This window comes from Fundulus heteroclitus, chromosome 16 (genome assembly GCF_011125445.2).
Source record: "Fundulus heteroclitus isolate FHET01 chromosome 16, MU-UCD_Fhet_4.1, whole genome shotgun sequence".
Taxonomy (NCBI): Eukaryota; Metazoa; Chordata; class Actinopteri; order Cyprinodontiformes; family Fundulidae; genus Fundulus; species Fundulus heteroclitus.
Genome location: NC_046376.1, coordinates 17,739,122 through 17,763,054, shown reverse-complemented (window position 1 = coordinate 17,763,054; position 23,933 = coordinate 17,739,122). Strand labels below are relative to the sequence as shown.

Here is a 23,933-nt window from a genome sequence, read left to right as displayed (position 1 = left end):
GAGTATAGATGTCAATACCCCGTCTCAAACACTTGACAGCCGAGGAAATCTAATTGGACTGACTCCGCCTTGCTCATGCGGGACTTTTTCCAACCGCTTTTTTTTTTTATTATCATTATTATTTAATTTTCTTTTTACATCCCCCCCGCGCGTGCCAGCCTGCGTGCCCCGCGCTCTCCAGCGGACTGTCTTCTCCACGCTCGCCTCCGGTCACTCACCCCCATCAGCACCGAAGAGCAGTCTGACGCACAGGACCAGTGGCAGTAGCGGCAGAAGGAGCAGCAGAAGAGGCAGCAGTAGCAGCAGCAGCAGTCGGGGCACTTTCCGGGGGAGTCTGTGGCAATCACCGAGCAACATGTCCCCGGCGTGGAGACAGGGAATCCGCACCTGGGGCTCGACAGTACCGCCGCGGAGCGTGTTTGGACCCGGACAGGTGTGGGTGTCCTTTTGGATTCTGCTCATCTCGACTTCCATCCCCAGCGCTCAGGCTCAAGGTAAGATGGGCAACTCAGTTTCATCCTATACTTAATAAGGGAAAGCGTGGCCCAAAAAGTGCGATAAAAAAGGAATTAATGCTGTACGATGATTTATGAGGCACAGACAAAAACTGTCTAGAAACTCCATGTGGTTTTAGTACTGTATAAAAGATCAGGTCGGGAATAAAAAAAAGACATGAATTTAAAGTAAAATGCTGTGCACATTCTGCCACAAGACCACAACCTAAGACTCAAAAAGAGCTGTTATAGTTAGAAATTCCTGTTGTCACCATGAGCGGTTTGGGTTGTTTCTAGCATGATGGTGCTCTCCATCTTTCTAAAAGCAAGGCGGCATTCAAATCTGCTCAATATTTGATTATTCATACAAACAGTCTGACTGTTTTATCATATCTTATAAACTGTATCTTATTATTTCACTGGTCCTTTTGACCTGTTGGGAAATATGAAAAGTGGCAATGAAAAGCTCTGACAGTTTCACTGTTGCTGCAGATTTAGCTGCCCCTCTTTTGGTTCCCCTTTTTAATATTCTAACAGAGATCATTAACTTGCACGGTTACAACTAGTGTGGGAACATTAAAACAGAACAGTCGTTTGAGGGCTCTAGCGCATTGGTTCGCTTCTGGATAGGAGACTGTGTGTCTTGCAGAAGCCATAAATCACAGAAAGCTGGTTTCATTTATGTCCAACACACTCAGAGACATGACCCACACTAATCATACAGATGCTATGAAACTGCGACTCCTCACTTGTCATTTGTCAGCTGTTGACCGCTTGGCCAGTGGGAAGCTAATGAGATCTGCTAAATAAAGGCAGAAAACCATGGAGAGCAAATGTGTCCTGCCGCCATTTTTCATGATTAAAATTTTTTAACTGCAGGTTGTCACAAGAGGTGCAGGTAAGTTGACACAGGAAAAAGTGCAGTATGTCGGCTTAGTGAACCAACATTATGATTCTCATTGTGCTCCAATCAATGTGTCTATGGATGAGACAAAAGACGTGCTTGACGCACCAGGATATTAGGGATTTTTTTGACCCCCCCCACCCCCTTCAAAAAAAAGTGTATTTCAAATGTTGATTTATTTGAGAGGTGCCTACTCTATGCACTCCTTATTTCACAATCACATTGCTCGGTGCTCCAGAGTGCTAAAAGCAGCGTAATCCCTGCACTTGTTTGCCTTTGAACAACTCACGTTGCTTTAAAGTGCTCCTAACCTTATCTGAGAAGTCTCTGCCGTCTCTTATTATGCAAGGCACAGTTCCTCTTGCTGTTCTTAGCATCCTTGTCTCAAGCCAACAAGCCTGAAGTATGTGTGTGTGGATCTGCTGGGCACTACTGGGATTATTCACTAGGATTGTACCCTTTCTCTCACAAACAGAACCCTTTCTTTTCGCTGCAGTTCCTATTCTGTTCTTGTGAGCAGTTCTGGCTTTGCATTAGCATTGGTGAGAGGTCTGGTCCTTTGTCTGTCTCCTCTTTCATTTGAGAAGGGCCTACTGTATGATGCATCATCTATGCTTTTTGGTCTTTGGTGAGGATGCTGTTGTGCTCTTTGCAGTGGGTCCTCTCAGCATCCACAGACACCTTGTTCCCCTGATGTAGAAAGCAGCTCTTATCCTTAAGGGGGGGATCCTTGTTTGCAAATGAACAGCATCGCAGCAGTGTCTGGATAAAGTTAGAGATGCTGTAGTTAATCCCTGAGAGACAAAGACCTCTGAGGATGTCACAAATTAGGCAACACATAGGCACCCCCAGGGAACAGGTACCATGTAGCCTCTTGTTTTTCAGAAGGTTCATATTGAGGCGCCTGCTGTTTTTAATACAGATGGCTCTCACGATTGCACAAGAGGATATGTGGTAGATCCACAGGAAGAACCTTTCTACAGGTTTTACTCAGTAAGCCATTTTGAGACTCATTTAGGTCCCATGATCAAAATGCTCAGTAAATAAACGTAAGGTTCTCCTTTTCTTTCTCTCTTAGCTGTCTTTGTATTGTCTTTTTTTTTCTCTTCCTCAATAAAGCTGCAGATATTTATGTGCGTTTGTGAGTGACTGTGTTTCTGCTTGCATCTTGTTGTCTGAAAAAAATAAGTGTGTGTGTGTGTGTGTGTGTGTGTGTGTGTGTGTGTGTGTGTGTGTGTGTGAGAGAAAAAAAGAGAGAGCGAGACTTTGTGTGTCCGCCTGTGTGTGTGTGAGAGAGAGTGTGTGTATACACTGTTGCCTGTGCTTATGTTCCTGTCTATTGAGCTTTAATCTAGATAGCAGCATTGACATTCTGCCAACCGACAGCTGCTATAATTTTCTGGACGTACGTTATTATGCAGCTTGACAGCTGTCAGCCATTTCCAAATCTTTAAATCTTATGATAATCCTCGGTGCTTACTCAAAAAAAGCATTTGTTTAAAACACTCTGAATCCGCGTGTGATTAAAACTGCCTTGCTCTAATGCGGGCCTGCACATCATAATTCATCCCCATTGGTGACACACAAGCAAGCGCATGCACTCGCAGGCGGATCCACAGATAGATAGAAAAATCAATACGTACAAGATTACACAAAACAAGTATATTACTGTTTTAATAGAATTTCAGATGTCCTTTCCCATAAAGACTGCTGGCAAACCTATTAATCTGCAGATACGCATGCAGTGTAATAAACTTTGCATATTCTTATTGTGGTAGATCTGCATATTTACACTGTTGCCATATTAGCCACATAGATCCAGTGCTAAACATGTTGAAATTGTAACTAATAGTAATAATGTACAGGTTAGTGATAATACTAACCAGTACATAAGGTGATGGGAATATGGCATTTTGCTAATCTTGCGTAGTTTAACAACTGTGCAAGCACTAACACCGTCATGTGCTAGTGCTACACATGTTTTAACACTGTCATGTCACAGCTACTAACGGTGCATATATATATATATATATATATATATATATATATATATATATATATATATATATCACTTATTGATGCATACTTTGTTTGATAGAATGCAATGAATTAAACATGCTGTCTAGAGAGAGGGAACAGCTGTTGAAAATTTGGACTTTTTCCTTGCAGCTTGATGTCGTTTCAGGTGAGTAATTAGCAGCTATGTACTTTTATGGCTGTTGGAAAAAAAAACACTGACAACAATTTCGATGCACCCTTTTTTTCATCACCAGTGTAGTTAAATAAGAAACAATAATACAGACTTTAATGGTGTCGTAGAGTCCTCTTTGCTTTGTTTTGCCGTTGCCTTTCAAAGTTGTGAAGGGTAACGTAGAATGCTGCTCTTTAGTCCCACCAGTTAACATTCTGCATGTGTACAGGTTTAAAAAATATGAAAACACAAATGAGGATGTTGACAGTCGCTGTGTTTAAAATTAGTATCAGGCGTTTCATATTGGCCTACTCATGACAAAGATGTACATCAGTAATCAAGGATTAAATTCTGCTCCACTCACAAGGTACAAGATAAATATACTGCTCACACTAATACCAAATCAACCATGTGAATACACGACTGAACATGTTGAAATGATGACACTGCTCATAACGTGATGAAATTATTGCATTTCTGTAATCTTGTCTACAAATCCTAACACAGCACTGTGCAAGGGTTGTGTTGCTACGCTTTCATGTCATAGATATACGTGTTGTATATTTTGACGTGTTTATATAGCTCGGTGGTCAGTAAAATGCTTATAACTAGGCATGTTTGCCAGAGGGGGAACAGCTTTTGAAAATGTTGACTCATTTGCTTGATTTCTGTGCAATATGGCTCATGTCAAGAAGGTCTATCAAGGTTTTTTTTTCCAACCTCAGTTCCTTTTTCCTATTGAAGTAGAGCACCCCCACAGCATTCTACTGCCATGACCACATTTGCACTGTGATGATGGATAATACAGGTTGATGTACTATGTTTGTTTTCTGTTATTTATGAGGAAATCTGTATATTCACACAAGTGCCACGCGAGTCACGTCAGTAGATGGCTAGATACACTAAAATGATTAGGTCTGTACATAAGTTAAATTAAATATGACATTTTTGTCTAATCTCGTGTCATTTGACAAGCCGACAAATCCCAACATAGTACTGAGCAAGTGTTGTGTTCCAACGCCATCATGTCTCAGCTATACATGGTGCATATTTGTGACATAGTTTTGTTGTTCTGTATTCAGTAAAATGCAGTCAATGAAGCATATTCGCCAGAGAGAGAATAGCCGCTGAAAATTTGGACTTAAATGCTTGTTTTCTCTGCAATATGGCTCATGCCAGGAAAGCCCAGCAAGTGGCTCACCCAGCCTCAGGTGAAATGGTGTCAGCTTCCATATCAGACTCCCTATGTGTCTTCTGTGGCTGCCTCCCATGTTTGGTTGGTTAGCTAGTTTTTTTTTTTTCTTCTTCTCCTTCCTTTTTCTGCCAAATGCTGTCTACACATGTTTATTCATGCTGCCACAGGAAGCTTTATCCTCCGAGAGGGAACATATCACAGCTCAAGTAAGAAATAGTCTGCTCGCTGGCAGTAGCAATTAAAGTAAATTAATGAAGAAGCCTAATTTTGTAACAATTTCATTTTTTTTATTTAGAAAACCCAAATGCTCACAAAGGTTTTAAGAGTGACAAATGATTGCAATCAACCTCATTGTACAAGAACAAAAGAGCTGTTCTGATGTCAGTGTTCCTTTTTTTAGCTTCAGGAAGTCTTTAATTGGCTCAGTTGAGCAGTAAAACTGTGTTTATAGTTCATAATGCAAATGTAATCAAAATTAACTGCAGGGTTTTGGCATTCTCCCTTTGCCTAGTAATTGCCATTTGCCCAATAGGCTGTGGTAATAGCTTTTTGCACAGGGCAAAGAGTCCTATCATGTCTTTGTATTTGGGGAAATAGCTAAAATCATATTTTTTCTTTGAAGAACTGAAGTTTGTTTTCAGTTTGTTCAATTCAATTCAATTCAATTCAATTTTATTTATATAGCGCCAAATCATGAAACATGTCATCTCAAGGCACTTTACAAAGTCAAGTTCAATCATATTATACAGATTGGGTCAGATTATACAGATTGGTCAAAAATGTCCTATATAAGGAAACCAGTTGATTGCATCAAAGTCCCGACAAGCAGCATTCACTCCTGGGGAACCGTAGAGCCACAGGAAGAGTCATCTGCATTGTACATGGCTTTGCTGCAATCCCTCATACTGAGCAAGCATGAAGCGACAGTGGGAAGAAAAACCACCCATTAACGGGAAAAAAAACCTCCGGCAGAACCGGGCTCAGTATGAACGGTCATCTGCCTCGACCGACTGGGGTTACAGAAGACAGAACAGAGACACAACAAGAGAAACAAAAAAGCACAGAAGCACACATTGATCTAGTAATCTGTTCTACATTAGATGGTAGTAGCGGGTGAGCCGTCTTCTCTGGATGATGTCACAGTTAACAGAACGCCAGACCAGGTGTACCTACTATGAAGAGAAAAGAGAGAGAACAGAAAGTTAAAGCAGAAATGACAACACATAATGCATAATTGAAGAACAGTAGAACTCAATATAGTGAGAAAATTAGATCCTGATATACTCCAGTAACCTAAGCCTATAGCAGTAAAACTATAAAGGTAGCTGAGAGTAACATGAGTCACTAGTTATAATTTTTGTCAAAAAGAAAAGTTTTAAGCCTAGTCTTAAAAGTAGACAGGGTGTCTGCCTCACGGACCAAAACTGGGAGTTGGTTCCACAGGAGAGGAGCCTGATAGCTAAAGGATCTGCCTCCCATTCTACTTTTAGAGACTCTAGGAACCACCAGCAGACCTGCGGTCTGAGAGCGAAGTGCTCTGTTAGGAACATACGGGGTAATCAGAGCTCTGATATATGATGGAGTTTGATTATGAAGGGCTTTATACGTTAGAAGAAGAATTTTAAATTCTATTCTTGATTTAACTGGAAGCCAATGAAGGGAAGCTAAAATTGGAGAAATATGATCCCTCTTGTTGATTTTCATCAGAACTCTTGCTGCAGCATTTTGGATCAGCTGAAGGCTTTGAACTGCATTTTGTGGAATTCCTGATAGTAAAGAATTACAATAGTCCAGCCTTGAAGTAACAAATGCATGGACCAGTTTTTCAGCATCACTCCTGGACAGAATGTTTCTAATTTTGGCGATATTCCGGAGGTGAAAAAAGGAAACTCTGGAAACCTGTTTAATATGGGATTTAAATGACATGTCTTGGTCAAAAATAACACCAAGATTTTTTACTTTATTACCAGAGGCCAGGTTAATGCCACCCAGATTAAGTGATTGGTTAAGAAGTTTATTTTTTGAGGACTCTGGCCCAAAGATTAAAACTTCGGTCTTGTCAGAATTTAGGAGGAAATGCAGGAAATTTAAAGTCATCCAGCTTTTGATGTCATCAAGACATGACTGCAGTCGAAGTAATTGATTGGATTCATCAGGATTTATGGATAAATATAGCTGAGTATCATCAGCATAACAGTGGAAATTAATCCCATGCTGTCTGATAATTTTGCCTATCGGAAGCATATATATAGTAAAGAGAATTGGTCCAAGGACTGAACCCTGTGGTACTCCACAGGTGACCCTAGAGTTTGAGGAAGATTTATTATTAACATGAACAAATTGGAATCTGTCTGACAGATAAGATTTAAACCAGCCTAATGCTTTCCCCTTAATCCCTACAGTATGTTCAAGTCTTTGTAGGAGAATATTGTGATCAACTGTATCAAACGCAGCACTGAGATCTAACAGGACAAGTATAGACACAAGTCCATTATCTGAGGCCATGAGAATATCATTAGTGACCTTCACCAGAGCTGTTTCAGTGCTATGATGAGCTCTGAAGCCTGACTGAAACTCCTCAAGTAGGTCATTACTTTGTAAATGTTCACAAAGTTGATTAGCAACTACTTTCTCAAGAATTTTAGATAAGAAAAGAAGATTAGATATAGGTCTGTAATTTACTAACTCATCTTGATCAAGAGAAGGTTTCTTAAGTAAAGGTTTAATAACAGCTACTTTCAAAACCTGTGGTACATATCCATTTACTAAGGATAGATTAATCATGTCTAAAATAGTGCCACTGATCAAAGGGAATATGTCCTTAAACAACTTGGTTGGGATTGGGTCTAACATACAGGTAGAAGGTTTAGATGAAGCTAAAATTTTAGATAGCTCAGAAAGCTCTACTGCTTCTAAACAGTTCAAACACTGCGCAGATTCTAAAGATTCCTCCAATGCTGCCTCACTTACTGAGGACGAGGTAATCATGTTTGGGAGGATGCCAATTATTTTATTTTTAATGGCATCAATTTTATTTATGAAGAATCCCATAAAATCATTACTACTGAGAGCTAAGGGAATGGATGGATCAACAGAGCTGTGGCTCTGGGTAAGTTTGGCAACTGTACTAAAGAGAAATCTAGGATTATTTTTATTCTCTTCAATTAATGATGAAAAATATGCTGCTCTAACTCTGCGGAGGGTCTTGTTATACAACAATAGTCTGTCCCTCCAGATTAAGTAGGATTCCTCTTGGTGTGTAGAGCGCCATTTTCTCTCCAATTTCCTAACATTGTGCTTCAAGGAGCGCAGCTCTGAATTAAACCAAGGAGCCAGCTTCCTGTGAATAATCACCTTCTTTTTCAAGGGAGCTACATTGTCTAATGCAGAACGCAATGAGGAAGTCACATTGTTAGCAAAGGTATCGATTTGTGAATGGGAAGAAACAGCAATGCTGCCATCTACAGGGCATTTCTGCAATACTGAGGATATTAAGAAGGGGACAGACTCTTTAAGTTTTGATACAGCATTATCCGATAAAAATCTACTATAATGGAACTCTCTTTTGGGGGTGGAGAATTCAGTTAGATTAAACTCAAATGTTATTAAAAAATGATCAGACAGGACAGGGTTGTGAGGAAATACTGTTAATTCTTCACAATCAATGCCATATGTCAGCACAAGGTCTAAAGTATGGAGCCGAGAGTGCGTCGGTTCATGCACATTTTGAGCAAAACCAATTGAATCTAGGATAGTTTTAAAGGCTACACTAAGGTTATCACATTCAGTGTCAACATGGATGTTAAAATCACCCACTATAATAACCTTATCAGTATTTAACACCAAATCAGATAAGAAATCTGACAACTCATCCAAAAACTGAGTGTAAGGGCCTGGTGGACGATACAAAACAACAAACAGAAGAGGTTTTATTGCTTTGCGGTTTGGATGAGGGAAACTGAGGGTTAAATGTTCAAAAGAACTGTAATTATTAGTTGGCCTGGGACTAATTAATAAATCAGACTGAAAGATAGTTGCCACTCCTCCTCCTCTTCCCACAGATCTGGGAATGTGGAAATTTGAATAACTGGAGGGGGTTGACTCATTTATACTAACGTAGTCCTCTTGTAGCCAGGTTTCTGTGAGACAAAACAAATCAATCTGATTATCAGAAATCAATTCATTAACTAACAAAGTCTTTGGAGGGAGAGACCTTATATTTAATAGACCACATTTTATTATTTTATTTTTAGGTTCAAGGTGAACCATATTGATTTTTATTAGGTTTTTATGATTTGTTCCTTTTAGATCAGTTTTTGATCTGTTAAGTTTTGGCCGTGGGAAAGACACCGTCTCAATAGGATAATGGGTGGGTAACAGTACAGAAGCTGCAGAGAGGTGTGTTAAACTACGGCTCTGCTTCCTGGTCTGGACCCTGGGTTGTCAGCATTTAGGAGAACTAATAAATCCGGCCAGATTCCTAGAAAGAAGAGCTGCACCATCCAAAGTAGGATGGATGCCGTCTCTCCGGATCAGACCAGGTTTTCCCCAGAAAGTTCTCCAGTTATCAATGTAGCCCACGTCGTTTTCTGGACACCACCTAGACAACCAGCGGTTGAATGATGACATGCGGCTAAACATGTCATCACTGGTCAGATCAGGCAGGGGACCAGAGAAAATTACAGAGTCCGACATAGTTTTAGCAAACTCACAAACCGAAGCAACACCAACTTTGGTGACCTCTGATCGGCGTGACCGGGTGTCATTACCGCCAGCGTGAATAACAATTTTGCGGTATTTACGCTTATCCTTAGCCAGTAGTTTTAGGTAGGATTCTATGTCGCCTGTTCTGGCCCCTGGTAGGCATTTAACTATGGTCCCTGGTTTCTTTAGTGCCACATTTCTTATTATGGAGCTGCCAATAATTAAGGTCGGCTCCTCGGCGAGATTGTCGCTCAGAGGGGAAAATTTATTAGAAACGCAGATGGGTTGGTGGTGATCTGGGGTCTGTAATCTAGAGCTATGCTTCCTACGAACTGTCACCCAGCCAGCCTGGTTACCAGGCTGCTCGGGTGCTACTGCTTTAGGTTCGCTACGTGAAGTTACTCTATGCGGCTCCGCGCTAGCAAAAGAGCGGCTATCAGCTGGTTTTTCAACAGCACGGAGCCGGGTCTCCAATTCTGACACCCTCGCCTCCAAAGCTACAAAAACACTACATTTATTACATGTACCATCATCACTAAAGGAGGCAGAGGAATAACTGAACATCTGACACAGAGAGCAGCAGATAGGAGACTTAGTCAGGGACGGAGAAGCCATTATGAGGCTAAGGCTAGGCTAACGCTAGGCTAAAGCTAGCCTAGTCCTATCATGTCTTTGTATCTTTCAGTCTGATTTATTACAAAGACATGATAGAGTCCTATCATGTCTTTGTATTTGGGGAAATAGCTAAAATCATATTTTTTCTTTGAAGAACTGAAGTTTGTTTTCAGTTTGTTGATGTTAAGCACCTATTTGAAGTTTTTTTTTTTTTTTTTTTTTGAGAATTTGGTGTGCGGAAGTAGTCGCAAAAAAAGATATGGTACCAACATTGAAGGAAGGGGAATATTCACATCACAAAATCATGTTATTCAGAGAGATTTCAATACCAGCAGAGAGCTCAGAATTGGTGTAAAGAGTCAAAAAATACAGTTTGAACCAGGTATACTCAAATATAATTTTTCAGTAATAACAACATTGATTCTCAGTCAATTTCTTCTTTTGGGGCCGATTTTAATCACATACCCTTAGAGTGGTTTTGTTTCCATATCTGCTTGTTTACTGATGAGACTGAGAGGGAGAGGCTGCTGCAGGGGGGAACAGGGAAATTCTTCACATATTAATTCTCCTGGCTAAACGTCTAATCAATCCAACACAGGGCTTGGAGGCACCTCAGCTATAAAGAAATAAAAAATGTCTCTGAAGAAGCCTTGAGCTGAGCCAGAATCTGAAAGCAAAAATGACCTTGGACACTGCATAGAGGGGAATGTGAAGTGGCACTATTTGTTTGTTTTGTCTAATATAATTTTGGCCAGGGAGCAGAGATGTTTTGCATGCTTCCTCTTCACAACAGCCTCCTTACAATGAGGCATTTGAAAAGCCCTCACAAATGGTGTCATTATTTTCATCTATGGAAGTGAGGGATTTGACTCGCACAGTATTCTTGGAATATACATATGTCTTCGAGCCCCCCGAGCTGTTGCATGTAAACATTTAAAAGCACAAAGGCAACTCAAAGAAAACCGGGCTGAGAAACAATGCCTTTTACAGCATAATGTGCCCACTGAATCTCCACTCACATCCAGTGTGTGCCTCCTGGGGACTGCTGAGTGTATTCTTGTGTTGTGACTAAAATGGCAAAAGAGACAAGGAGTGGAGAAATGGAGGAACAGCTACGTTACGGTGGTGGTATGGATGGGAGCAGTTTTCTTTTTCTTTTCTGTCCTAATGAAAACAGTTAGTCATACAAATCCAGCTTACTTTGCACACTGAGGTGAATAAATTCACATTTTAACATTCTGGTCAATTCTTCCACCTGACCTCAAGTCATGGTAAAGTTACTTCTTGCTGTAATAACATGAATAGACTTGCCTACATCCCCTTACATATGAAGAGAAAGAAGGTTTCAGATTGGTTCTCAAACGTTGGTACAAGTACCACTGCTGCCCAACCTACCATTGTCTATCTGCTTCCGGTTTTCAATGGCATGGGCTGTTTTAATGCATTACGATGAAACAGAGCGGGAATACATCAAAAGTGACATACACAATTCAAAAACATGACAGAATTTGCTGTTCCAGGAATTCCCTTTCGTTTCCCCATATTTAGACCCACAACACACATTTTTCAAAAATTCCAACATACATTCAGTTCAATTCAATTTTATTTATACAGCACCAATTCATGAAACATGTCATCTCAAGGCACTTTACAAAGTCAAATTCAATCAGATTATACAGATAGGGTCAGTTTATACAGATTGGTAAAAAAATGTCCTATATGAGGGAACCCAGTTGAATGCATCAAAGTCCCGACAAGCAGCATTCACTCCTCCTGAAGAAGGGTAGAGCCACAGGGTAAGATAAGAGTATGTGCTTTCATTACAAAATGTGCACAAAAGTTTTCCAATATTCTGCTAATTAAAAAAAAAAACTGCAATTGCAGTGTTTCCATCAAATGAAAAATGCACTTAAAATCACATGAATAAGTTTGCTCATGCAATACCTCATTAAAAACCATGGTGCCGACTGATGTAAACATTTACATGATATATTAATTTTTTAGCCACGACACTAGCGCTCATCAGTAACCATCAGGAGACGTTGCTTCTTGCTCAGACGTTGGAGCGACAAGCCCCTCATACTTGGAAGTGGCTACATATGCATGTTTTTTTGGAAATTGTAGTTGCCAGTTTTACAAAAGATCTATAAGACTTGACACTTCCTGTTGGCTTCTTAGTCTTTTTTACCAGTAGTAACATCTATTTGTTGATCATGTGACTCTTTTGATGTGAAAAAACTGTTTATATTGCTGACAATTGATGTGTTCATTGACTGGACTATCTACTATTAACAATAGAAGCTAATATCAGTGCATTTGTCTGCAGTTTTTACTTTAAAACTCTGTAGCAACATGTTCATGAAAGGATTATGCACAGTCCAAGTACCAATGCCACTAATGCTTTACACAGATAGTACTGTACAATATTCAACCTAAACTTTTTTAGCAGGTAAACACAAACAAAATAAAGAGATGGACTTGAAAAACTTCCAAAAACATAAAAAAAAGTGGATGAAAGTGAACCAAGAATAAGGGTTGAGGTAAAAAATACCAGAGAATAGGTAGCATAAAGTTTTATATGAAACAAATTGTTATCGGATTTTGATTTTGTGGTTGGTGAACAATCTTAACATTTCTTATTTTGAATTCCAGCTCTAGAGGGACCTTCCTGTTAATGAAATGGAATAAAAAATGAATAAATAAAAAAAAATCACTGAGTACAAAGAGAAGGAACAATTAATCTGCATCCTTCAACCAATCACACAGTTGTTAACTGGAAATATGTTTTAATGCCTTACAAATATCGGTTATTTTAATTGTACTTGGAAAACTTGTAATGAAAGCTGCTGGTGAACCCGATATTCTGCCAAACACATAGTTAGGTTTTAAAAAAAAAGGTTTGTAGAAAGAGATGAATAGGGATGAATAGTGGCAGGTGAAGCAGGCAAGCAGAACCAGACTTGACCAGATACAGGTAGTGACAGGCCAAACCAATGAAAAAAAGCAGGGGCTGACCAGAACAGGCAATGTGGACCGAGGAACCACCAGAACGGGCAGAGTGAGCGGCTGGAACTCACGGGGAAACAGGCAGACTTGTGCAACAGGCAGATACAGGCAAATCTCAGCAGAAGACTCCAGCTGGCTGAGCACACAGGAACTGGTAGAGTCAATGCGGAAGTGCACATGAGACGAGACAAGCTGTTCTGGCGGGCAGTGGATGACTGAGGCAGGCATAAGTAGGCATGTGAACAGGTGAGCCGAGTTGGCAGGAATTACTGGAATTGACTGGTGACTGAGGAGTGGACTGAGCTGACTGGGTGGTGACAGATGGCTGTTGGCTGAGGGGAGTGGAAACAAATTAGTCCAGAAAAGTCCAAAACCAAGCAAACAAAAACCTAAATCATGACAAAACTATTTGCTCCTTGCAACAAAATGTCTGAAAAGTACTGATTTAAACCACATTTTACTTTCAGCTCTTGTTTGCAACTTTTAAGGACATTTTAAGGTTAGTCAGTTTTAGGAGTATGTGATTACAAACTAAGACGTGAATCCTTTTTACAGGCAAGTTCTTGTATGTAAATGTGCAAAGATGAGTTAGTTGCCCTGTTCAGATTGTCCTTGGCAGCAGGCCCACCAGGCCCTCCGGGGGGGCTGTCTAAATGCCTCTCACTGTATCTCAATACCTTGTGCTCTGTATTGATTACAGCTTGAACCGCTTCTCATTCCCCCATTGTGTTGCACTTGGACACATGGGATTTGATATCATGTTTGATTTCTTTTTCCAAGCACCTGCTGTCTTCATCTTCATCATCCATATAGTTTAGATCTTATCCCCAGCGCCTCCCCGCTGCTGTCACACTTTGACATTCCACCATCACTGCAAACAAACGCGCATCAGCAATACCAGCATATCACTGTGGATTTTAAAAGCATCAACTGAGATACCTTTTCAGAAGTCCATGTCAGTCGTTTCATCCAGGGATCTTTTGTATTTGCAGATAAGGCTTCCGTACATAGCAGAGTGGAACAGGTTGTCATTCAGGCACAGCCCCATTCTGTGTCTACACATAAACAATGATTGTTGTCCTTGCCCATAACATCTGCAGAGTAAAAGTTAAGAAATGTGATGATGATGTGGGCTGACAGCAGTACTGTGGGCTTCTTTATGGCTCGATGTCAAATTTGGATCCTGTCCCCCTCTCTTCAAAGTGCTTCAGGTTGACTACTAAGAACATACGTCTGGGATCCACCTCAAGCAAAAGCTGCTTTGCTTTTCAAACATTAATTAATTCAGGATCTATACTTCTTGATTTCAATGTTTTTTTGTTTGTTTTTTTTCAGTTTCAACTTGTCAGTGCAAAAAAAAAAGAAAATCAAAGAAAGAAAGAAATTGTATTTTTTAATGACAAGTTAATTTACTCTGTACAGGACGAGTAGAATTCAACTCATATTGGATTATACATAAATTACCAATTCAAAGGTTCCAAAAAACAAAATGGTCATTTGAAGTTTGACCACTGCAATTAAACAAATTAATGCAAGCATAAAGTACGTCCAAAAATGAATAAGCACAATGTCGTCGATTGAAATGAATAAACTGGAAAAGTAATGGCCATTCTTGTACCTGTTTGCAAGAGTAATACAACTTGAGTTAGAGCTGGGTGATAAATTGATTTAATTGGTGAATTCTGTTTATTAGCATTACATTTTTGAAAAGTCTAGATTTTATTTTGCCAATGGGCTCATTGGGCTTTCATGAATATATTGTCAAAATATTTTAAAGAGGAAACTTTTTTATCATAAAACTTGAAACTTTAATTTATTCATTCACTTGTTTTTTAAGTTAGTTGGAAGTTACAGAAATGCTGTGAAGCCTGTTCTTAGCTCATTGTGAAATACCACTAGCAGCAAACAGTTTTTTTGTTGTTTTTTTTACAATGGCAGTGCCTGCCATCTTGTTTTACAAGCATGTACCACAGCTTGTATTTAGTTGTACCTTGAATTCAGGTCAACTCCCAGTCGAAATTCTTGAAATAAAAGCAATTTTTTGAAATGATTTCTTTTTGTGAAAAAAAAAGGAAGAAATGGAAATCAATCTAGCGGATTAGGGAAAATAAAATCAGAGATTTTATTTTTAAGCCATATCGCCCAGCCCTGAAGGGTTTGACAAAGAAATATGAATTTGCCAATATATTCAAGTTGTGCTACTGGTTTTTTAATCTATTTTTTTAATTTTCATTTATTATTTTTTTCTCCTTAAACGATTTTGGTGCAGTTTGTGTGAACAACTTAGTGGTTGAATGAGAAGTATATGGCACACTGCAGCTCTGAGAGCAGCCAATACTGACTGGGATGAAAGAGACCCTGCGCAGACAGATTTGCCTACTTATTCAAATTTCAAAGACAGCCTGAAAGAAAAACCCAATGAAACTTCCTTTATTGCTCTAATGCATGCTAACAAATGCACAAACATGCACGCAGTAACAATGTGCACGCCTGCTAATGCACATACACGTTTTCTTATTCCAACACACGCCTTGGCCCAAGTAGATGTAGATTGTTTCATTATTGCTAAATGAAGCTTTCTCAAACCAGTGTTTGAAAGAAATACTGTAATTTTACATGAATTGGCAAAATCAGTATCAGTCTTTTCAGCATGAAGCATCTGCTCATGTCCTGATGGCCCTGTGTGCAAAATAGTTTCCAATTTAACTTAACACCCTCTGCCACATCACCGTCACTGCCAACTGCAGCGAGGTGAAATAGGAAGGGGAACAAAAAGAGAAATTAATATTGTTAGGGATGTCGATGTTGGGGCCCTGGGTGGGATATTGATGGAGGAAAGAAAGGAGAGCACTGCAACACAGGGGCAGAGATTGCTGTGGTGTACAGTAGCACAAATCCTAAATTCTGTGCTGATCCAATGGTAGCTAGGAAACAGCTGACAGTAAAATGGGGGGATCAAAGGGATTAGTGTGCCCAGTTTGAGCTGAAACAGTAACCATTGCACTTCTATGACTGTCAGCTTTTTCCTACATGCATTTCTTTCCAATTTGAGATGGGTTTTATGTAGAAAAAAAGAGAAAAAAAACCAAAAGGCAGAAACAAAAAGAAAATAAGCAAGTAAAAAAAAAAAACTCAGTGTGCATATCAACAAGTTCAAGTCATTAGAATGATGATTATGATGATATTTTATTTTTACAATGCATTTCCCTAAAAACAGGAAATACGCATGGTGCCAGGTTATAGTAAAAAAATACAAATTTTCACCTTTAGTCCGTCGACAGATTGATGTTAAGCAGGATTAACTGTTTTCCATGTATATTTATGAAAAAAAGACCCAGTGAAAACAAATACTAAGACAACACACATAAAAGAACTGCATACACCATAACATACATCGCCCCTTGTATATATCAATGATAAAAGACTTCCAAGGATTCTCCATTTCTCTCTCACACTTGCATCTATACACTAACACACCTATTTGTGCCTACACATACTCACATAGACACACATGCACACATACCTTTCCAAATAAACCAGCTATACTTTGATTCACACACATTCATCTGTTCATTATGTTGCTTTATCATCTGTAAATTAAAAAAACAAACAAATAATAATAGCAATAGTAATAATATTAATAACAATATTAATATTAATAACAATATTAATATTAATAATAATAATCCAACTGTGAAATTTGGTGGTGGCAGCATCACATTATTATGTTAATTTACCTTTGTTCATATTATCTAATGTTGTGTGTAAGGCTTGTGTGTTCTCTCTACTTGTTTTCTTGACACTGTCACACCCAAATTTCCCTACAGTGTGACAATTTCTATTCTACTCTATTCTATGGGAGTGTTTTGCTGCAGGAAGAACTTTGGCACGTCACGTAATGGACGGCATCATAATGAAAGAAAATATGTGTAAATACTAAATTATCTCATAACATCAGCCGAGAAGTTAAAGCTTCGGTCTTAACAAGGGTGTTCCACATAGATGTTTTGAGACAAAGTGTAACTCCGAATTAGTAAGTGGTTTGAGACAAGAAAAGGAATGTTTTGTTGTGGTCATTACAAATTCCTGTTTTCAGTCCCATAGAAAATTTGTGACCAGAGCTGAAAGCATGTGTGTGAGGCCTGGAGGAGGAGCGGGTAACCAAGCCGGGGTCTGAGCATTGCCTCCTGAGTGTCGGCTGGAGCTGGCACTTCTGTTCTTCCCGGGAATAGGGTGTGGGGCTTAAGTATGGACGGCAGGGTGTGGGGAGGCAGCACCTCCTGGTTCAAGTCGTGGGCTTTGGTTGGCTGGCCCGTTCAGATCACGTTGGCCCCGTCTCCAGGTTGGATGGACTCGTAGGTCGTTGGGGCTAGGATTGGGGAGGGGGGTTGGGGCTGGAGTATGGACTGGGCATGTTTGGTTTGGTGTGCTTTTCATGGGGCTCTCCTCTGCTCTTCCCTGTGTCGGTTCTTGTTTGGCTCCTTTGCTCTGGGGGCTCTTTTGGGCATCTGGCATTCTGGTTTCCCCGGTGTCTGCCTCGGTCTGGGGCGTAGATCTTTGGCTCCTGACAACCATTACTGGGCATTTTTCTTATGGATAAGCCTTACATATACAACCATGCTCCCACAAACACCTACAGGTGCTTAGATACAGGTGTTTACCGATTCACTTCTATACAGACAAACCCTATCACTAACAAAAGTGAAACGTTTTTGCTTACTTTACCGCCCCGTAGACCACTCAGTGGTGTGGTTCTATTTTAACTTTTTTTCCCACTTGAATAAAATATTTCTCATTTATGTTTATAACAATAAAAATAATAAAATAGGCACATTTAGTTATTTTGGCAAATGTGGAGCGACTCCACCCCAACTCTGTTCTCCCAAAATTACCAATGGTGCCGCACAAGTAAATCAGACAAAACAAAGACACAGCATCTGAAGGAAGAGGATGCACCTGTCACATGCAATCAGGGCTGGCTTCTGCAATCTGAGTGAGGTTTCCTGTCACAGGGGCTTGAGACGCAGCCTGTTTAATTCTGCAGGGGGCTCACATGTCCCAAATGCCTCGGTTACTGTCTCCTCTTGTCACAGAGCCCGAGTTAAGTAACTAAGCAAACGAACCCAGGCGTCCCCTGTTAGGGACATGTACTGCTGTGCACCGGGAGGCCTGCTGACAACTATGGCCCCCGTGAGGTCTCCAGATGGAGGATACGGAGGACATGTGAAATCACTCTAGGCTGACACAGAGCTTTACACCAGAGATGAAAGCCAACTTGGATTGACATCACATGTGACATATAGTACATATGATAGTTCAAAACTGATTTGTTGATGCTAGAATTGATCAAAAGCGATACAGCAGGGAGGTGTTGGATCCTTACCAGATGTGGACATGTTAAGGTCTGTGGTGCCATTCCAGAACCTCTGGCTACTTTCCATCATTGCTCTCCCAAAAAAAGTATTTCACATTGCTGGTTAAACTATTTCTCTTTGCATAAGTGCCTGTGTAATTCCCTACTTCTAGGAAAGATAATGTTTGAGCACATCTGTTGTAACAGTGGGCATGCTCTTTACGCCCGTAGGGACTGCTGAAATTGGAGTCATATCAGTTTAATGAAGTTGCTCTGGTCAATGTTTAATTTCATGAAATTCAATTAAAAGGCCCTCTTTCCATTTCTGTGATCACTCAAGGGGTTGTCGTGATGATATTTTAAGGGGGAAATTTGTAAAGGACTTTCACAAATGTGTTATTTGAGTGCTTGGTCCGTTGATCTATTGAGACACTTATAATGAATATTTATCCCTTATGATGGAAAACAAAGGTGCCTGTTTTGAGAATCAATTAATCTTATAAGAATATGATTAAATTCAGAGGCTATAAGAGGTATAGAGGAAGCATGTAGATCTTGGGAATAGGCCTATTCTCCATGGAACTCCCAACAACCTTTTCTTTTACCTTCTCTTCTTCAGGGGCTTCTCTATTCAGTACCTCTCTATTAGAGAGGAGCACTGACAAAGAAGAAAAGACATAAGACAAATGACAAAGGGAGCAAGAACGCCATAAGCCTTCTTACACCCAGTCTGCAGAGCTGGCACATGTAAACTCTAAGGGGTGGCAGTGTTTAAAAGCTGTAATCACACCACTGTTGCTTTCCCAATGTGGTGCTCCATTCTGCATCGTTGAAAGCTTGTTTTATTAATGCTGTCCAGACTGAAGTATGGCGGGATTTGCTTTGTGTTCTTGATTTAAAGTGGGGTGGAGCAGAAACAATGGACATGAAAAAAACATGGCAAGGCTGTTAGACGCAGCCCACTTCCATTACCGCAACCAAAATGCAACACAAAGAAGCGGATGTATACTTTAGAGGGAAACGTTCACATTTTATAGGTCTTAATGATGAAAAACTCATGTTTTAGGTAAACATGTGCTCAGTTGGTAGTTGTAGATAAACAAGTCTTCTGCGGTTTAATTTGGGGAAGGAGTTATGTTGGTAGAGTTTTTGAATGTAATAGAATCCATACATCAAATCATTTATGGGACACATAAGAGCCAATGAAGGCAAAGGATAGGGTCGTTGAGCAAGGTAGAGAATTTAGTGTGTCTGTTGTCTAATTGCACTCATTAGCAGCTCACATTGACATCAGTTATTCTGCACAATTAACCCACTGCCACCGAGATGTTATAAGGCGGAATATTACACTGGGTCAAGAGAAAGAAAAAGGTTGTAATTAATTCTCAGTTCATTTAATTATTTCATATTTCATAGGCTGGCACAATGGGATTTCTGTTGTGCTTTCCTCAAGGGACATCATTGACTTTTTTCAACTGCATGTCATGTAGAAATGAGGAAGTGCACACAGCTGATGGAAATCAGGAGCCATTGTTGTTTGACAGAAGGCACCTTTGCAGTGATTGCCTGTGTTATTAATTTGTGTGATGAGAGGAGGCAGGCTTCTCCAGCCTCTGATGGTGACCCGCCGCATTAAAGAACTTGCTGCTATGAATGACACTCAGGACTAATGAATATGAATACATTTATAAAAATAGGCACAGGCTCCCCTCTCAGCGCAGATTGGGAGTGACAACCACATTGACTGGGCATGCTTGATGAGAGAGGGAGCTGCTGCCCCTGGAGACGCAGGATGTTGCAGGCATCAGACAAACAACCGGCACACACACAGAAACATGGTGATCATCCGTAGGTAAATGCCACAGTATGATTGGATTAAAGAAGGGTCCACCATTAAAAAAAAAAAAACCCACAGATCTCATTACGCTATTAACTCACTGGGAACCATGCTTGTTTATCAAAGTGCATGTCTGCCTTACTAATCTGTCAACTTTTGCCACATCCGTCAAAGCTAATTTCTTCTGTTTGTGAAGGATACCATTCCAAAAAGATCATTAAATGCTGTCTGTGGAATATCGAACAGATGGGAGGCTTGAAAGAGGATTTATTTTAATTTGGAAAATCCACAGGTGTTCAATTGTTAGGAAGTGATTTATGCTGCACAAACACATTTACATTGCCTGTCAGCCAACTTATAGATTGTTTCCTGCGGAAGCAAAGTGCTGTAATTTATTGTCATTAACATACAATTCATTCTGTTGAGGCTGACTTTTGGGACATGACGATGCATCAATTTATCTCTGCGCCAACAGTTTGGTATTTAAGAACAGTCATTACCTTACATGGCTATTAATAAGAAACCACTGTTGACTGAATGGCTTTTATCATTCTGCCTAGACCTAGAAGAACAAGAAATAATTTGACCTTAAGTCACTTAGTAGCAGCAACTGTTTGAAACCATTTGCTGAAATATGCATTAGAAAACTAATGTCTTCTTGAGTTCCATTTTATGCGCCCTTTTACAATGCCTGGAAATATGGTTGTGTAACATTACAAACACAAAACACACACTTTAATGTATTTTATTAGAAGAGAAGTAGCAGAAAATAGCACATAATTGAAAAGTGGAAGGAAAACGGTACAGTTTTCAAACTTTTCAATTCAAATCTTAAAAGCGCAGGATACACAGGTATTCGATCCTACTCTGTTGAGCCAAATGTGATCATTACATTTGCTTCAGTTACACCTGCAACTCGTTTGGGGTGTTTCTCTCACTCTTTGCACAGGTTAAATTTTTCATTGATTTATTTTTTGCTCATTCTTCTTTGAAAGGAAAGCTCAATTCCAATCAGCTTGGACACATAGCCTCATTGTTTACAGTTCTTTTCAGAAAAATCTGACTCGACCATTCCAACATATAAATATTCCTTTGTCTAAACTCTTCAGTTCCTAAATCTCTGATCTCCCAGTTCACAAATCTCACGTTTCCAAGTCACTTTGGCTACGTTCACTGCAGGTCTTGATGCTAAATTCCAATTTCTTGCTGTAATTAGATTTTTTTTTTAGGTGGCCGTCCATACTATTATTAAATGCAACTAACATCAGACTTCTGTCTGAACGATTCAAGACAGCAAAGCGACCTGCATGCGCAGATAACAGAAGGAGATGTCACACAGCAGCGTACAGTTTACAGAAGTAATGGTGAATGTAATTGTCTCTAGATGACTTCAGTATAGTTTTGTTAAAAAAAAAAACTTGTCAAAAAATAAAAAATGTGGATACCGGCTGCCATCTCTCTGTTATTGTTATGAAGCTTCTGAACAATGGGAGCCAACGATATTAAGACCACATCATAGCAAGACAAGATAAGGTATTATAAAAGCAGCACAGCTATTAACAATGGTCTTTTTTGGAGCGCTAACTGCTACTACTGTGTGTGGATGTGTAGTTGGAGAAAGGAGACTGACATGAAAGACGGATAAAATGCGAAATTGACTTTGAAAGTATACGATAGGTATCTGAATTAGTGTCACATATGGAAGTAGCACAAATTGGATATTTTGGGGGGTAAAAAGGTCGGAATTAGGCTCTTCACACAAGAAAAAGATGGACATGGGTGGCATAAGTGCAAAAATATTGGATTTGGGTCGCATTTCCCTGCATTGGGAACTTAGCCTTCCACATGTGGTCCAGCATCTAATTCGTATCTGATCTTTTTCAATGTGACTCCAGTTGAATCAACCGAGGCGGATTTGATGCGTCTTTCATTTTCATTGACATTTGTCACAACTTTGCACCAGTTCCTTTAATATTTTTATTTTATTCTTTTATTTCTTCTTTCTGCATGAGGGTAATTTTGGAGCCGGAAAGAGTTCACACTGGAGTTGGTTATAGGCAGCATTTTAAAAGTAATGTGAACGACCTTGCAAAAAATCTGATTTAAAAAAAAATCTGACATGAGCATTAAGATCTGCAGTGGGAACGTAGCCATACTGTTTTGCATGTAGGCCAGGCGCTTTTGGCCATCTGAGCTGTGGATCTGTGCAACTTCTTTAGAGTTGGGGGGGGCGTGAGATACATCTATGTGTTCATGCATTCTTTCCATACTATTTTAGCTCAGCTGAACAATTGTGTGCCAGTCAGTATTCACAGTTTTCACTCCAGCCTATTAAGAAATTAACTTTACAATAAAGAATAACATGGTTTCTCACAAGAATATCAAGGCAGCTTTTGTATCTTTGTTGTCCCTGAAAGATAAATTATTCACACTGGAATAACAGTAGATCTCTTCTGTCTGTATACAAAAAAAAAAAAAAAACCTAGCTTTGCTGTTATTTTTTGCTCATGGTCTGACCTGTTATTTGCTTTTTCTGCTGTGTGTTTGGAACCACCCTCCGACTGGGACTATTTATGTCCCTGCCGACACTTACAAGTAATGTGAACTCATGTCTTGGCTGCAGGTTTTTGTACCTATAAAGACCCCTGGCATACCCTAGTGGGCCTAGAGACAGAATTTACATCACAGGGGCCTTTGTGGTCCACCATACTGGGTGGTACCAATCAGGCACTACCAAGGGCATCTTAGCTATTTATCTGATTAATGCTATCCTTGCTTGCCCTGTCAGTTTAGTTGGATGGCCATTCTTTTAGAGATTTGTGGTTGAGCCATTCTCTTTCCATTTTTGGATAATGGATTAAAAAGTGGCCCGTGAGATGTGCAGAGCTCAGGGTATTATTTTATAACCAAACCCTCTTTAAAACTTTCTTGCAACTTTATCTATGATCTGTCTGCTGTGTTCCTTGGTCTTTATGGTGGCTTATTTTTTCATTAATGTTTTTACACTGGGATTAAATTACACACAGATGAATTTTGTTCACTGATAAGTTTATTTCTGAAGGTATTTAGGTGTACTTGATTTATTTGGGAGTATTAGAGTAAAAGGGCCTGAATACTAATGCATGCCACACTTTTCAGATTTATAGTTATACTCAATGCTAATTGAGCGTTCTTGCTTCATTTTCCTTCTTTATTTAAGAATGTGTTTTGGTCTATCACATAAAATCTCAATATGTTACAAAGCCTGTCACTGTAATGTAAATTTAAGGGAAAGGAATATATTTACAAAGTAATTTATTTTTCATCCTTTCATACAGTCTCATTTAATGAATGATACATTTTTTCAGTGTAACACAAAAATCCCTAACGTGTAACTGTGCCTCAGAGCGTTCCAAGGAGTTTGTCCTTTACGAAATGGCAAAAAAGAATATGCTAATATGTTCATCTGTTTTCCTCAGCAGGTGATGATCTTAATTGATTAATTGAAGATTTGATTAGCTGCAGATTAATAATTCAAGACGTCATTTGCACGCTGTTAAGTTCAGGTGCAGGAGCGTGACTGCCTCAGCCCCCACCTCACGTTCAGATTTTCCAGCAGAGTTACTGTCCTTGTTTTCTTAAGCTGAAACGCAGG

General features: G+C 39.6%; 1 protein-coding gene across 4 annotated transcripts in view; it reads left to right on the top strand.

Moving 5' to 3' along the window:
* The first annotated feature begins 228 nt into the window (after nucleotides 1–228).
* The window catches only part of sdk2a (sidekick cell adhesion molecule 2a), a 135,482-nt gene continuing 111,777 nt past the window's right edge, over nucleotides 229–23,933 (top strand). For 2 of the 4 annotated variants that reach the window (XM_036147943.1, XM_036147942.1), the window contains exon 1: nucleotides 231–494. In XM_036147943.1, coding sequence (XP_036003836.1) covers nucleotides 356–494 — 139 coding nt within the window. In that variant the 5' untranslated portion in view covers nucleotides 231–355. Of the gene's footprint in view, nucleotides 495–23,933 lie in introns of all 4 variants that reach the window. The other 2 variants (XM_036147946.1, XM_036147944.1) reach the window with 2 other exon arrangements.